Here is a 13,674-nt window from a genome sequence, read left to right as displayed (position 1 = left end):
GTGCCTGTGATGCTGCTGCAAGTAATTTACCATTGCAGCTGCACATGTGCATATGACAATAAACTGGACTTTACTTTGAAATACTCCACACTTTAGGCCAAATCTCTGGGAAGAGACAGAGTCAATATTTAAGAGTTGAAGGTCCTTCGTCAGAACTGGAAGGAGACAGAACAAACAAGAGAAAATCTGCAGATGCTGAAAATCCAAGCAACACACACAAAATGCTGGAGGAACTCAGCAGGCCAGAGAGCATCTATGGAAAAGAGGGAACAATCAACGTTTCAGGCCAAGACCCTTCATCAGGACTGGAGGGAAAAAATGATGAGGTGGGAGGAGGGTAGGGAGAAATACAAGGTAGTAGGTGATAGGTGAAACTGTGAGGGGGGAGGGGTGAAGTAAAGAGCTGGGAAGTTGATTGGTGAAAGAGATAAAGGGCTGGAGAAGGGGGAAATCTGATTAAGAGAGCAGAAGGCCATGGAAGAAAGGGAAAGGGAGTGGGGTAGCACCAGAGGGAGGTGATGGGCAGGTAAGGCGATAAGGTGAGGGGGGAAATGGGAATGGGGACTGGTGAAGGAGAGGGGTGGAGGGCATTATTGGAGCTTCAAAAAATCAATGTTCATTCCATCAGGTTGGAGGCTACCTAGACAGAATACAAGACATTGCTTCTCCAACCTGAGTGGCCTCATTGCAGCAGTAGAGGCGGCCATGGACTGAAATGTTGGAATGGGAATGGGAAGTGGAGTCAAAATGGGTGGCCACTGGGAGATCCCGCTTTTTCTGACGGATAAAGCACAGCTGCTTGGCAAAGCAGTCTCCCAATCTACGTTAAGTCTCACTGATATACAGAAGGCCACACTGGGAGCACCAAATATAGTAGATGATTCCAACAGGCTCAGAGGTGAGGTGTCACCTCACCTGGAAGGACTGTTAGGGGCCCTGAATGGTAGTGAGGGAGGAGGTGTAGGGGTAGGTGTAGGAGACGAAACAAACTCTTTAGGCCGAAGGCATGGTGGGGGGAGGTGGGAAAACTCTGAGGGGATAAAACTGGGGTTACCATGGGAAGTTGAAGCAATGCTTCTCTTCCCTCAAGTGCAGCTGAGTATTTCCAGTATTTTAATGTTATTTCAGACTTCCAGCTCCTGTTTTCTATAACTTTTTCCTTCATTGCTCTATTCTCTGGATAAATTTGGTTAATTAACTATTTCCTCATCTCACATGAGAGTGGAATTGAACTGCATCAACAGGAGTTACCGTAAACAGCATCAGCTATAGTACAATGACTTAGCGCTGAGTCCAAAGATTGTTGGGTCAATTCCCACTCCAGAGATCCAATACAGAAACCTTGCTTGGTAGCCCCAGCTTGCTGCCTGGATTAAAAGGTATATGCTATAAGGAGAGATTGGACAAACCAGGGCTGCATTCTCTAAAGTGGTGGAAGCTGAGGGGAGATTTGATAGAGGTTTATAAAATTATGTGAGGCATGGTTAGAGAGCCAGAATCTTTTTTTCCCCAGGATTGAAATCTAGTGGGTCTCAATTAAGGTTAAGAGGGAAAAAGTCCAAAGGAGAAGTGTAGAACAAACCTTTACACAAATAACCGAGGGTGCCTGGAATGTGCTGCCAAGGATGTTGATGGCGGCAAAAATAATACAGCCATTTTAGAAGCTCTTAAATAAGCACATGGATGTGCAGAGAATGGAAGGATATGGACATTATACAGCCAGAAAGTATTAGTTTATTTAGGCTTTTAAATAGTTTGGCACATTGTGTGGTAAGAAGGGCCTATTCCTGTGCTGTACTGTTCTTTGTTCTAATAAACTATATTTACCAAGTTTAAATAGCAGAGCGAATTTAATGCAGACAAGTGTGAGGTGTTGCAATTCGGGAGGACAAGCTAGAGTTGGACTTACACTGTGATTGGTAGGGCACTGCCAAGGGTAGAAGAGAGTGTTCTGGGAATACAGATCCATAATTCCTTTAAAGTGGTGTCACAGTTAGATAAGGTTGCCAAGAGAGCTTTTGGCACATGGCCCTTCAGAAACCAAGGAACAGAATACAGAAGTTGAGGTGTTACGTTAAAGCTGTATAAGACATTGGCGAGGCCCAATTTGGAGTATTGTGTGCAGTTCTGGTCACCTACCATAAGACCATGAGACATGGGAGCAGAATTAGGTCACTTGGCCCATCGGGTCTGCTGATTTATTATCCTTCTCAACCCCATTCTCCCATAACCATCGACACCTGGGCAAATCAAGAACCTATCAATCTCCACTTTAAATGTACTCAATGACTTGCCTTCAACAACCATCGGTGGCAACGAATTCCACAGATTCACTATCCTTTGGCTAAAGAAATTCCTCCTCATCTTTGTTCTAAATTGATGTCCTTCTATGCTGAGATTGTGCTCTCTGGTCTGAGACCCACCCACAAAAGGCTGCATCCACTCTATTTAGGCCTTTTAATATTCAATAGGTTTAACAAAATCCTTTCTCATTCTTCTAAACTCCAGCAAGTACAGGCCCAGAGCCATCAAATGATCCTCGCTTGTTAACCCTTTCATTCTCAGAATTATTCTTGTTAACCTCCTCCAGACCCTCGTCAATGCCAGCACATCTTTTCTTAGATAAGGGTTTATCTATAGGAAAGATATCAATAAGATTGAAAGCAAACAAAGATAATTCTCAAAGAAGATGCCAGACTTGAGGACCTGAGATATAGGACAAGTTTGAATAGGTTAGGACTTTATTCCATAGAGCAAAGGAGAATGCGGGGAGATAGGCAAGGAAAGAGGACTGGGTTGAGTCAACAGAGACTTATGGAGAAGAGGAGTTCGGTGGGTAATACCGTGCGGGCTGACCGGAAGTACACTGAGAGCAGTAAGCGTAAAGAAGTTCGGTGCTTACTGATCTAGTTAACAACAGATGGTGCAATCCTGGTCATATTACGATCGAGGAACGTGTTTGTAGACCCTATACTGAACTTTTTACTGTTGGACTTCGGCCACATTCCACCGTGATACAACACTTGGCAGCACGGGAGGTCGTTCCTGCCTGTGGCCATCGAACGTGCAGCTCCTCCCATGGAGGGTCAGACACCCTGAGCCAATAGACTGGTCCTGGACTTATTTTCCATCTGGCATAGTCTGCATTTTGTTGTTTGATAGTTTGTGGTTTTTGTATTGCTATATTTACGCTCTATTCTTGGTCGGTGCGGCTGTAACTAAACCAAATTTCCCTCAGGATTAATAAAATCTATCTATCTATCTATATGATAGAGGTATACAAAATTATGAGGGTTATAGATAGGTTAAATGCAAGCAGGCTTTTTCTACTGAGGTTGGATGAGACTAGAACTAGAGGTCATGGATTAATGATGAAAGGTGACATGTTTTTTTTTCACTCAGATTGTGATGAGTGTGTGGAACAAGCCTCCAGCAGAAGTGGTGGATTCAGGTTTGATTACAGTGATTAAGAGAAATTTGGATAGGCACATGAGTGGAGGGTAATGGTCCTGGTGCAGGTTAATGGGACTAGGAGAATAATAGTTCGGCATGGATTACAAGGGCCAAATTGCCTTTTTCTGAGCTGCAGTGTTCTACGACGCTATGAATTACCTCACTGACTAGAAAACACTTCAGGATGTCACAAGTTTTTGAAAACTATTGAACGATGTTTGAGATTCGTGCTTTAAGTAATTTTACAACAAGGTGAAACCTGTTTTACCTGCTGAGTTTCCAGGTTGCCAAACAGTTGTCTTGGCTGCACCAGGGACTCCTGAGGGCTTGAAGGTTGGGCCGGATCCAGCAGCAGCAGGGGAGGTGTGGCAGACTCCACTGGGCTTTGACATGGGTTTGACAGAGGCTGTTGCCGGGCCAATGGGTTGCAGAACCTCAGGGTGCTCTCCACTGTAAATGAATAGGAGAAATCGATTCTCAGTTCCTTGAACATCACTCCCACAGTCATCAGCTTCCTACAGATGCGGAAATCCTGCACAGAGCTTTAAGTTTCAAGACTTACCAAACTATCCTGTGAATGTGACAGTGCAATGAGCTTTCCACAGAACTAACCAGTGTCTCCTGCAAATGCACACAAGAAGCAGTCTGAGGTACCCACCTACTTCAAGCTGGGATCAATTACACTGGTGCTTAAAAACAATGTGGTAAACTGCCTCATTGACTATTGTGCGGTAGCAGTTACATCTACTGTGCTTTGAGAGGTTGGAGATGAAACACATCAACTCCTGCCTGAGGGGCAACTTGGATCCACGCCACCCTGCCTACTGGCGAAACAGGTCAACAGAAGATGCTATTTCATTGGTTATTCACTCAGACCTGGAACACCTGAACAGTGAAGATGCTTACATCAGGATGCTCTTCACTGACTACAGCTCCGCATTTAACACCATCATCCCAACAAAACTCATCAATAACCTCCAAGAAGCAAGCCTCAGTACCCCCTTGTGTAAACGGATCCTTGATTTTCTCACTTGCAGTACCCAAGCAGTTCAGATTGGCATCCCCTCTGCAATCTCCATCAGCACAGGTGCACAAGGCTGCTGCTCTACTCGCTGCACACTTATGACTGTGAGGCCAAGCACAGTTCCAACGCCATATTTAAGTTTGTTGACAGCACCACTGCTATCGGCCTTATCAAAAGTGGTGATGAATCAGCTTATAGGAGGAAGACTGAAAATCGGACTGAGTTGTGCAACAACTACATCTCGTTCAATGCTCGCAAAGCTATGGAGCTGATTATGGAGGAGAAAACTGGACGTCCATGAGCCAGCCCTCATCAGGGGATCAGAGGGTCAGCTACTTTAAATTCCTCGGTGTTATCATTTCAGAGGATCTGTCCTGAGTCGATCACGCAAGTGCCGTTACAAAGAAGGCACAGCAGAACCTTTATTTTCTTAGAAGTTTGCAAAGAAATGGCATGTTATGTAAAAAAAAACTTTGACTAACTTCTATAGATGCAAAGTGGTGACTATACTGACTGGTGGCACCACTGTCTGGTTTGAAAAAGCCTACAATAGGTAGTGGATGCAGCCCAGTCCATCACAGGTAAACCCCACCCCACCCCACCAATCAGCACATACACACGAAGCGCTGTTGTAGGAAAGCAGCAGCCATCAGACGTGACGTACAGGAGCCTCAAGTCCCAGACCACCAGGTTCCTGAACAGTTATTACCCCTGAATAACTCTTGAGGGGCACTTGAACCAGAGGGGATAACTTCACTCTCCCCAACACTGAAATGATTCCACAATCTACGGACTCACTTTTAAGGACTCTACAACTAATGCTCTAAATACTTATAGTTTATTTACATTATTATTATTATTGCTCTTGACAGTCCCTGTACATTAAAAGATTAACTTGAAATCTTGACCTCCTAATCTAACTTAGTGACCATGGCACCTCATTTGTCTGCCTGCACTGCACCTTCTCTGCAACTACACTATACACTGCTTTCTTTTTGCTGCCTGATTTACTTGCGTTCAGCATGATCTCTCTAGATGACAAGCAAAACAAAATACTTTCATTGTACATTGGTAGATTGGACAATAATAATCCAATTACTAATATTTACTATCAGAATATAAATAATATTATTTAAAATCAGCATTAACCCAGGATAGCCTTTTGTCCTGCTACATCTGAGTTCAATCATACAAAGAAACATTAGGTACCAGCAAAAAATTTAAAAGACCTCCAAGTATAGAAAGTTATTGGGGATTGAAATTCTTCCGTGGTAGCATAGGCTAAGCATCTACATCTGCTGCATTCTGCCATAGAAATTCAGATCAATTGGTTTACACAGAGCTGTATTCTGGAAGTGAATTACAATCCACAGAACCATAATGCCACTAGTCTGAAAGAATTCTACCTCCTGGTGTTTTATTTTGTAATCTAATATCTGCTAACTGCACTGGAAAATCCACAGCTTTTTAAAGCTGAGTTTAAGTTGAACAGCGCCGTGGTCCTAGGGCAAATGACCTTGGAACCTCTGGCAATGAAGGAATTAAACCCAGTATCAATGATTTGCACTGTATGTATGAGAAGAACAGTGCATCAAATTAACTGTAGACACCCAGGAGTATAATTGACAAGGGAGAAAACAGGAATAATCAGAGACAGAGAGTGAGACAGAAGACTGAGTGGAGAGTGACAGACAGTGGGAAAGCACATACTATCCAAGAGAATGTGGTGTAGAATCAGACACAACTTCGGTCGAGAGGATAAACATAGCAAATAGTCACACATTTACATCATACATCATCTTCCAAAATATGCCACTCTTTTGACACCTATTAACAAGAAAATGTAATCAAATCATTAAATCAGTGTTTAATTTTAAACAATCCTTTGCAAGTTGCAGCCAATTAACATCTGCAGCTGGATTTGGTGTTAAACCCAGGAGGAAAGTTATTAATACAGTCTAGCAAATCATTTCTTGACAACAGCCATCTTGTTTCTTGCAACATACTTCCAAAAGAACCAAGATATATGGGTGACAGGCTCTGCTAAAACAAATATTTGAGGTGTGTAATGTTTGAACAAAGCTCCTAAACAGATACTTCAATCCTTCACCACTAATAACTTCCCAGGACCTCTTATCAATGGAAGTCAGTGTACTGCAGTGAACTGTAGTATGTCAATTAGTAAGCACCAATACACAAGGCGCCTTACAACACCACACTGCTTTATAATGAGCAGACCTGCACAATAAATATTCTGCTTGATTGTATTACAAAAAGGTCCAGCATTAAGCTGCAGAAGGCAGAATGCTTGCTTTTATTACATGTGATGAATCAGACACCCAGTGAGTTATTAAATCCCAGCATCCAACTTTACTTCGTACTCTCGGTATCAGTTGAGCAAGGCTCACAGGATCATCCTTGCTTCAACAGCAGTCCCCGTCTAAATACTGTTTAGGCTGTAAAACACCAACTGTTCGAAATATCAACCAGACAATTGGCACTGAAAGGTGGCTTTTAAGAAGCGTCTGGTAAAGAGGAGTGTGACTAAATGGGGAGGAAATGTTTAGGGAGGGAATTCCAGAGCCTGGGATGTGCAGGCTTGGCTGCCAAGGAAGGAGCAATTTAACATGAGAGATCTCACAAACTTAAAGTAACATGAAAACATTATTACACAGTGACTGAAGTTGTATTTATTATTACAGCTTCATGGGAGGAAGGAATTTCATTGCAGCCCTGGTGTACATGACAATAAACTGATCTGAATCCAATATCTTAATGCACTGAACAGTATAACACAGTATAGATCCTTCAACCCACAACACTGACCGATATAAAGCTACATCATGATCAATCTAAACTTTCCCTCTTATACAGTCCTTTATCATATACTTTTGCTACATCCACATGCCTAAAGAGGAATTGCTTAAATGTCACTGCTATATCAGACTCTACCACCACTCCGGGTAGCGTGTTCCAGGGCAGCTATCATTCTGCGTTAAAAAAAATATCTCTGACATCTCTCCTGGAATTTCCTACAGTCACCTTAAACAAACGTCCTCTCATACTGGCCATTGCCATCCTGGGAAAAGGCACTGGTTGGCTCCTCCAACTACCCCACTGCTTCCCTGTTTAGAGGCAGATTTAAAAATGCATCAAAAACAACCTGGATGTATTTGAAAAGTGAGAATCTGTAGGCCATCGGGAGGAAGAGGAATGAGACGAGCTGGAATGCTCTTGGTACAGACCTAATGGGCTGAATGGCCTCTTTATGCACCATGACCTTCACATCATTTCATCTATACACCAAGGTGCAAAGAGATTCCTTGCTTGTGTGAAGCCCATAGAGTAAACAGTACACCGGTAAAAGCAAATACACCAATGAACATAGCGATGAACGCAAAGTAACAGAATGGTGCAAGGTTGGAGAGCAAACTGAAGTACTGCAAAAAGAAACCTAAAGTGACAATAAGAGAGAGAGGAAGAATTAAGGTTTTGAGAATGTGGCAGCACTACTAGGAAGGAGATGTGAAAAAGGTAATTAGTTCAGAAGTCTAATAGGAATGGGAAGAAGCAATTCTTAAGTCTAGGTATCTGAGCTTTCAAATTTCTGTATCTTGTACCAGAAGGTAAAAGAGACAAAGGGAATGGCCAAGGTGGCAGGCTTTCTTGATGATACCTTTAGCCTTCCTGATGTAACAATCCATGAATACACTTTGTTATTCTGCGATCTACAAGAGGCCATCATGGAGAAATACAGAGATCTTGGGGAAGGGTGCAGTGCTGATGGTGGTTACAGACCAAGAGACAAATCTGGGTGAGAATTTTGTGACCCCGCCATATGTTTACCAGATACGCATTTTCCAGACAGTCCAATCCTAAATCTTCTGGTGACCACCAGATAGAAAAATTGAGAAATGTCACCCAAAGTCTGAAAGAGCAAACACCAAGTACTTGTGAGCAGAACTTTCTGACAAGGAAGCAAAATTACTGTATGTAAATTCTGAGGAAAAAGGAAAGACAGGGAAACAGTACAAAAGGAAGGTTAAAAATACAGGCTTGTTAGAATTACTCTTCCTTTCTAAACCCCAAAACATCTTATTTAAGGAAGCAATAATGGATCTCTAAGCAGTTATTAACGCCAGATCCAATGCACGAGAACCACAAGGTACTGCAGAGTGCCATGGACACAGCCTGGTCCATCAAATGTGCAGCCCTCCCCACCATTAAAAGCATAAGGTGGCATTTGTTATCAAGGATCCCCACCATCTGGGTCATGCACTATTCTTGCTGCTACCGTCGGGTAGGAGACACAAAAGTCTGAAGACCCACCCTGCCATGTTCAAGAACAGCTACCTTCCTACAACAATCTTGAAACAACCCGCAAAAAATGAATTCTACTTGAGGAACAGAACTTGACAGACCATTTCATGCACTGCCATAGACTTGTCCCTGATTGTGTATTGTTTTTGCACTAGTCATCTTGTTTTGCAGTTTTTCTTACTTCGTTGTCATCTACAAGTTACATGCACATTACTTTGTGTGCTGCTCTCTGAACCTCTGTGGCTGTGATGCTGCTGCAAACAAATTTTTCATTGTACCTGTATCTCACTATACCTGAGTACATTACAATAAATTTGACTTGACTTAAATAATTGGTAAAACAACAGAATTATTCTCAAATGAATTCACACGTCACCTGCTGTGAGAATCTCCAACTACTGCTCAGTGCAAGGTGACAAGAGTTACGGGACCCACACTTGCAGTTAGAAGTCTTCCAACCTCCATTCCCGTATTTACTGTGAATCCTTAAGATTCACCCCATTATTTAGGACTCTAGCAATTAACTGTATACTTAAGTTAAACGTAGACAAATTGCCCAGAAGTAAGCTGGAACCACTCTACACACAAACTATTTTCTTAGCTCTGGTATATCCCCTTTTTAAATTATGAGACAGATATTTGAAGGCCACCAACAACTCTGCCAACAGACATTCGCTACATAAAAGGACTCCTGGCATAAACATAATCCATTACTGAGAGATTTGGAAATTTCATCCTGTTCCTATAAAGGGCAGAAAGCAGATTTACAAGCGCTTACAAAGTTCATTTCCAAAAAAAGGACCATGAACAAGGACACTATATCCCATTGCAGGACATCATCACAGGAATGCGTCAACTCAAATCTGACCTGCTGTGCACAACATAAAATTCACAGCCAATCTTTGCAGGAATGGTGCTCAACAACTACACAATATTTACAAGATTATTTCATGATTTGTCATCAAACTTTAACTGATGACGACATGGGACTGGAGTAGAAAAACGGCAAGATGTTTGAATAAAGTGCGTGTCAACTGTCACCACAGAGCTCATACAAAAATCTGGAACAAAGAAAAAAAATGGCAAAGATGTCGTATTTCCCATAAGAGATGTGGCATGTTATTGAAGACTTTTTTTTTTAAACAGTGGAAAGGATTTTGACTGGTTGCATCACAGCCTGGTATGGAAACTCCAATGCCTAGAAACGCAAGAGTCTTCAAAGACCGGTGGACTCAGCCAGTTCCAGCTTACCCCACATTCGGGGATATCTGCAAGTGGTGATGTCTCAGGAAGTTAACATCCATCATCAGGAACCTCCACCATTCAGCCCAAGCCATTGCTATCTGAAGATTCATATCTCAACAGCAACAACATCTTCCCCACTACCATCAGGTTCTTGAACCACCCTGTAAAACTAATTCAGTTTCGGGCTACATTCCTCTCAACTTGTTTATTCTGTTGTACAAGTTATGTATCATTTATGTTAATTTCAGTTTATATAATGTATATTGTCATGCTTGTAATGTTGTTTTACTGTTGCAAAAAGTTGATTTGCAGAGCATTTATTCCCCTGGTATCTATGCCCCCAGCATGGCTTTGATGGCTTTGTCAAAGGCAGGTCATGCCGTTACGAACCTGAATGAATTTTTTGAGGATGTGACTAAACACATTGATGAATGTAGAGCAGTAGATGTAGTGTATATGGATTTCAGCAAGGCATTTGATAAGGTACCCCATGTGAGGCTTATCGATAAAGTAAGGAGGCATGGGATCCAAGAGGACATTGCTTTGTGGATTCAGAATTGGCTTGCCCACAGAAGGCAAAAAGTGGTTGTAGACGGTCATATTCTGCATAGAAGTCAGTCACCAGTGGTGTGCCTCAGGGATCTGTTCTGGGACCCCTTCTCTTCATGATTTTTATAAATGACCTGGATGAGAAAGTGGAGGGATGTGTTAGTAAATTTGTTGATGACACGAAGGTTGGGGGTGTTGTGAATAGTGTGGAGGGTTGTCAGGTTACAGTGGGACACTGATAGGATGCAAAACTGGGCTGAGAAGTGGCAGATGGAGTTCAACCCAGATAAGTGCAAGGTGGTTCATTTTGGTAGATCAAATATGATGGCAGAATATAGTATTAATGGTAAGACTCTTGGCACTGTGGAGGATCAGAGGGATCTTGGGGTCCGAGTCCACAGGACACTCAAAGCTGCTACACAGGTTGACTCTGTGGTTCAGAAGGCATACAGTGCATTAGCCTTCATCAACCATGGGATTGAGTTTAGGAGCTGAGAGGTACTGTTGCAGCTATATAGGACCCTGGTCAGGTCCCATTTGGAGTACTATGCTCAGTTCTGTTTGCCTCACTACAGGAAGGATGTGGAAACCATAGAAAGGGTGCAGATGAGATTTACAAGGATGTTGCCTGGATTGAGGAGCATGCCTTATGAGAACAGGTTGAGTGAACTCAGCCTTTTCTCCTTGGAGCAACGGAGGATGAGAGGTGACTTGATAGAGGTGTATAAGATGATGAGAGGCATTGATCGTGTGGATAGTCAGAGGCTTTTTCCCAGGGCTGAAATGGCTAATATGAGAGGATACAGTTTTAAGGTGCTTGGAAGTAGATACAGAGGAGCAAGTTGTTTGTTTGTTTTTTTTTACACAGAGAGTGGTGAGTGCATGGAATGGGCTGCTGGGGACGGTAGTGGAGGCAGATATGGTAGGGTCTTTTAAGAGACTCCTGGACAGGTACATGGACCTTAGAAAAATAAAGGGCTATGAGTAACCTTAGGTAATTTCTAAAGTAAGGGCATGTTCGGCACAGCATCGTGGGCCGAAGGGCCTGTATTGTGCTATAGGTTTTCTATGTTCTATAAGCAGCTGGCTATTTTCTGCAGGCACTAAAACAATCAGATCAGATTTGCCCAGCACAGACACAAGGGGATGAACGCAGCCTCCTCCTCACATAGTCATGCAGCAGAGCACCAGATCTTTTGGCCCACTAAGTCCATGCTGACCAAGAAGTATCTTCCTCTGGTAATCGCTTTTTACCAGCACTTGGTTACAAACTACTAACCCTTCTCTAACATAAACATCTATGATTCAAACTGAACGGAGGCTCAAGTTTGTCTGATCCCACTCGAACTTCCATTTTGGACGGTTCATATCCAATCTTGGAACTAAGTGGGGTGCACAAGATCAAAGTATTGCAGGTGCTAAAAGTCTGAAATTAATAATACAACGTTGGGAAATACTCAGCAGGTCAGGCAGCATCAGTGCAGAGAGAAACACAGAGGTAAGATTTCAGGAGGAACTCTTCATCACATGGTCAATTCCAATTAAAGGACTGGCTAGGACGTTGTTTTCTTAAAGTCTGAGAGGTGATCTTACAGACATGTATAAAATCATGAGGGGTGAATGGACTGTCCTCTTGGTAGGGCTGCGGAATCAAGAGGTTAAGAGCATATCTTTAAGGGAAAAGAAGAAAGATTTAATAGGAACTCGAGGAGCTACTTTATACTTGAACACAAAGGTGGTATGTATGTGCAACCACCACAGAGGAAGTGGTTGAGGTAGGTACAAATCAACTTTTATAGGACAGTTGGACTTCTACATAGGTCAGAAATATTTAGAAGATAGTGGGACAAATGGAACTAGCTTAGATAGAGCATCTTTATTGACAAGGATAAATTTGGCTGAAGAGCCTATTTTGCTGCTGTACGAGTCTACAACCTGAAACTTTAACTCATCATCTTTCCACAGATGCTGCCTGACCTGCAAAGGGTGCCTGTCTAATTTTAGTCATCTCTGCTTCATTCAGGATCTGAGTGTACTTTATAGGCGATGAAAAATGAAATGGGTACCCCATTCCCTACTGCGTAATTTCTTGAAGTTTTCAGAAGGCAACCTTATTTTTCCTTAAAGGAGTGATAAAAGATTAAGATTAGGCAGAAGCATATCTATCTCTCCTTAGGTCAGATCATGTGGTGTCTCTTGTCAGGGCTGTAAGGGGCCCAATTAGGTTTGTGCACCTGCTCTCTGCTAAATAAACTAAAAATCTCCATTGTATAAGCATCCATTTAATGCAGTAACACTGCACTGCTCAGCTGCTCAAAGTATATGTTATAGATCTGATTAATCTCAAACAGGAATTTGGTTTTTGTAAGCTAACATAGGGTCATAAAATCAGATGGAGTTGGATGTTTTAGGGGAATTAATTTGCAAAAGTACATGTGGACGCACATGCAGACAAAGCACAAGCACTAAGTACAAAAAACACAATAAAATTATGTTATTTCAATTGTTGTCTACAGCATTTGGCTAATTGTAAACCTTCAAATAATTCTTCAGCAAGTTGCAATGGATATTGAACACGTGGACAGAAAATACAGAGGCAGCATTTTATGTTGATGCTGTTTCAACTTTATGGGAATTGAAAGACATATGAAGCTTGCCCAGTCATGCCGAAGGGACTCGCCCAAACTGTTGATTGTAATCCCACCCCCCCATAGATGCTGCCTGGCCTGCTGAGTTCCTCCAGCGTTTTGTGTGTTTTGATTGGATTTCCTGCACCTAAAGAGTCTCTCTTGTTTGACATTTGAAGCTTGTCAGTTTATGTTTGAAAATGAATGAGATAGGTGAAGGGCAGAAGGATGAAGGGGAGATGGGCAGGAGTGAGGCAAAAGACAGGAAATTATAGTAACACACAAAATGCTGGAGGAACTTAGCAGGCCAGGCAGCATCTATGGAAAAGAGTAAAAAGTCAATGTTTCAGGGCTGTAACACTAACAGGAAATTATAGGCCACTTAACCTGAGTTCAATGGTTTGGAAAAATGTGCTAAGAGGAGAGGCTGGACAAGCTGGGACAGCTTTCTCTAGA

At 42.4% G+C, this 13,674-nt stretch overlaps 1 protein-coding gene across 14 annotated transcripts in view; it reads right to left on the bottom strand.

Moving 5' to 3' along the window:
- The window catches only part of LOC140196738 (PDZ and LIM domain protein 5-like), a 261,799-nt gene that overhangs the window by 38,856 nt on the left and 209,269 nt on the right, over nucleotides 1–13,674 (bottom strand). For all 14 annotated transcript variants that reach the window (XM_072256439.1, XM_072256443.1, XM_072256444.1 and 11 more), the window contains one exon: nucleotides 3,722–3,903. In XM_072256439.1, the coding sequence (XP_072112540.1) occupies nucleotides 3,722–3,903 (182 nt within the window). The remainder of the gene's footprint in view (nucleotides 1–3,721; nucleotides 3,904–13,674) is intronic.

Source organism: Mobula birostris, chromosome 4 (assembly GCF_030028105.1).
Source record: "Mobula birostris isolate sMobBir1 chromosome 4, sMobBir1.hap1, whole genome shotgun sequence".
In the NCBI taxonomy this organism is placed as follows: Eukaryota; Metazoa; Chordata; class Chondrichthyes; order Myliobatiformes; family Myliobatidae; genus Mobula; species Mobula birostris.
This window is presented reverse-complemented; position numbering and strand designations above follow the sequence as displayed.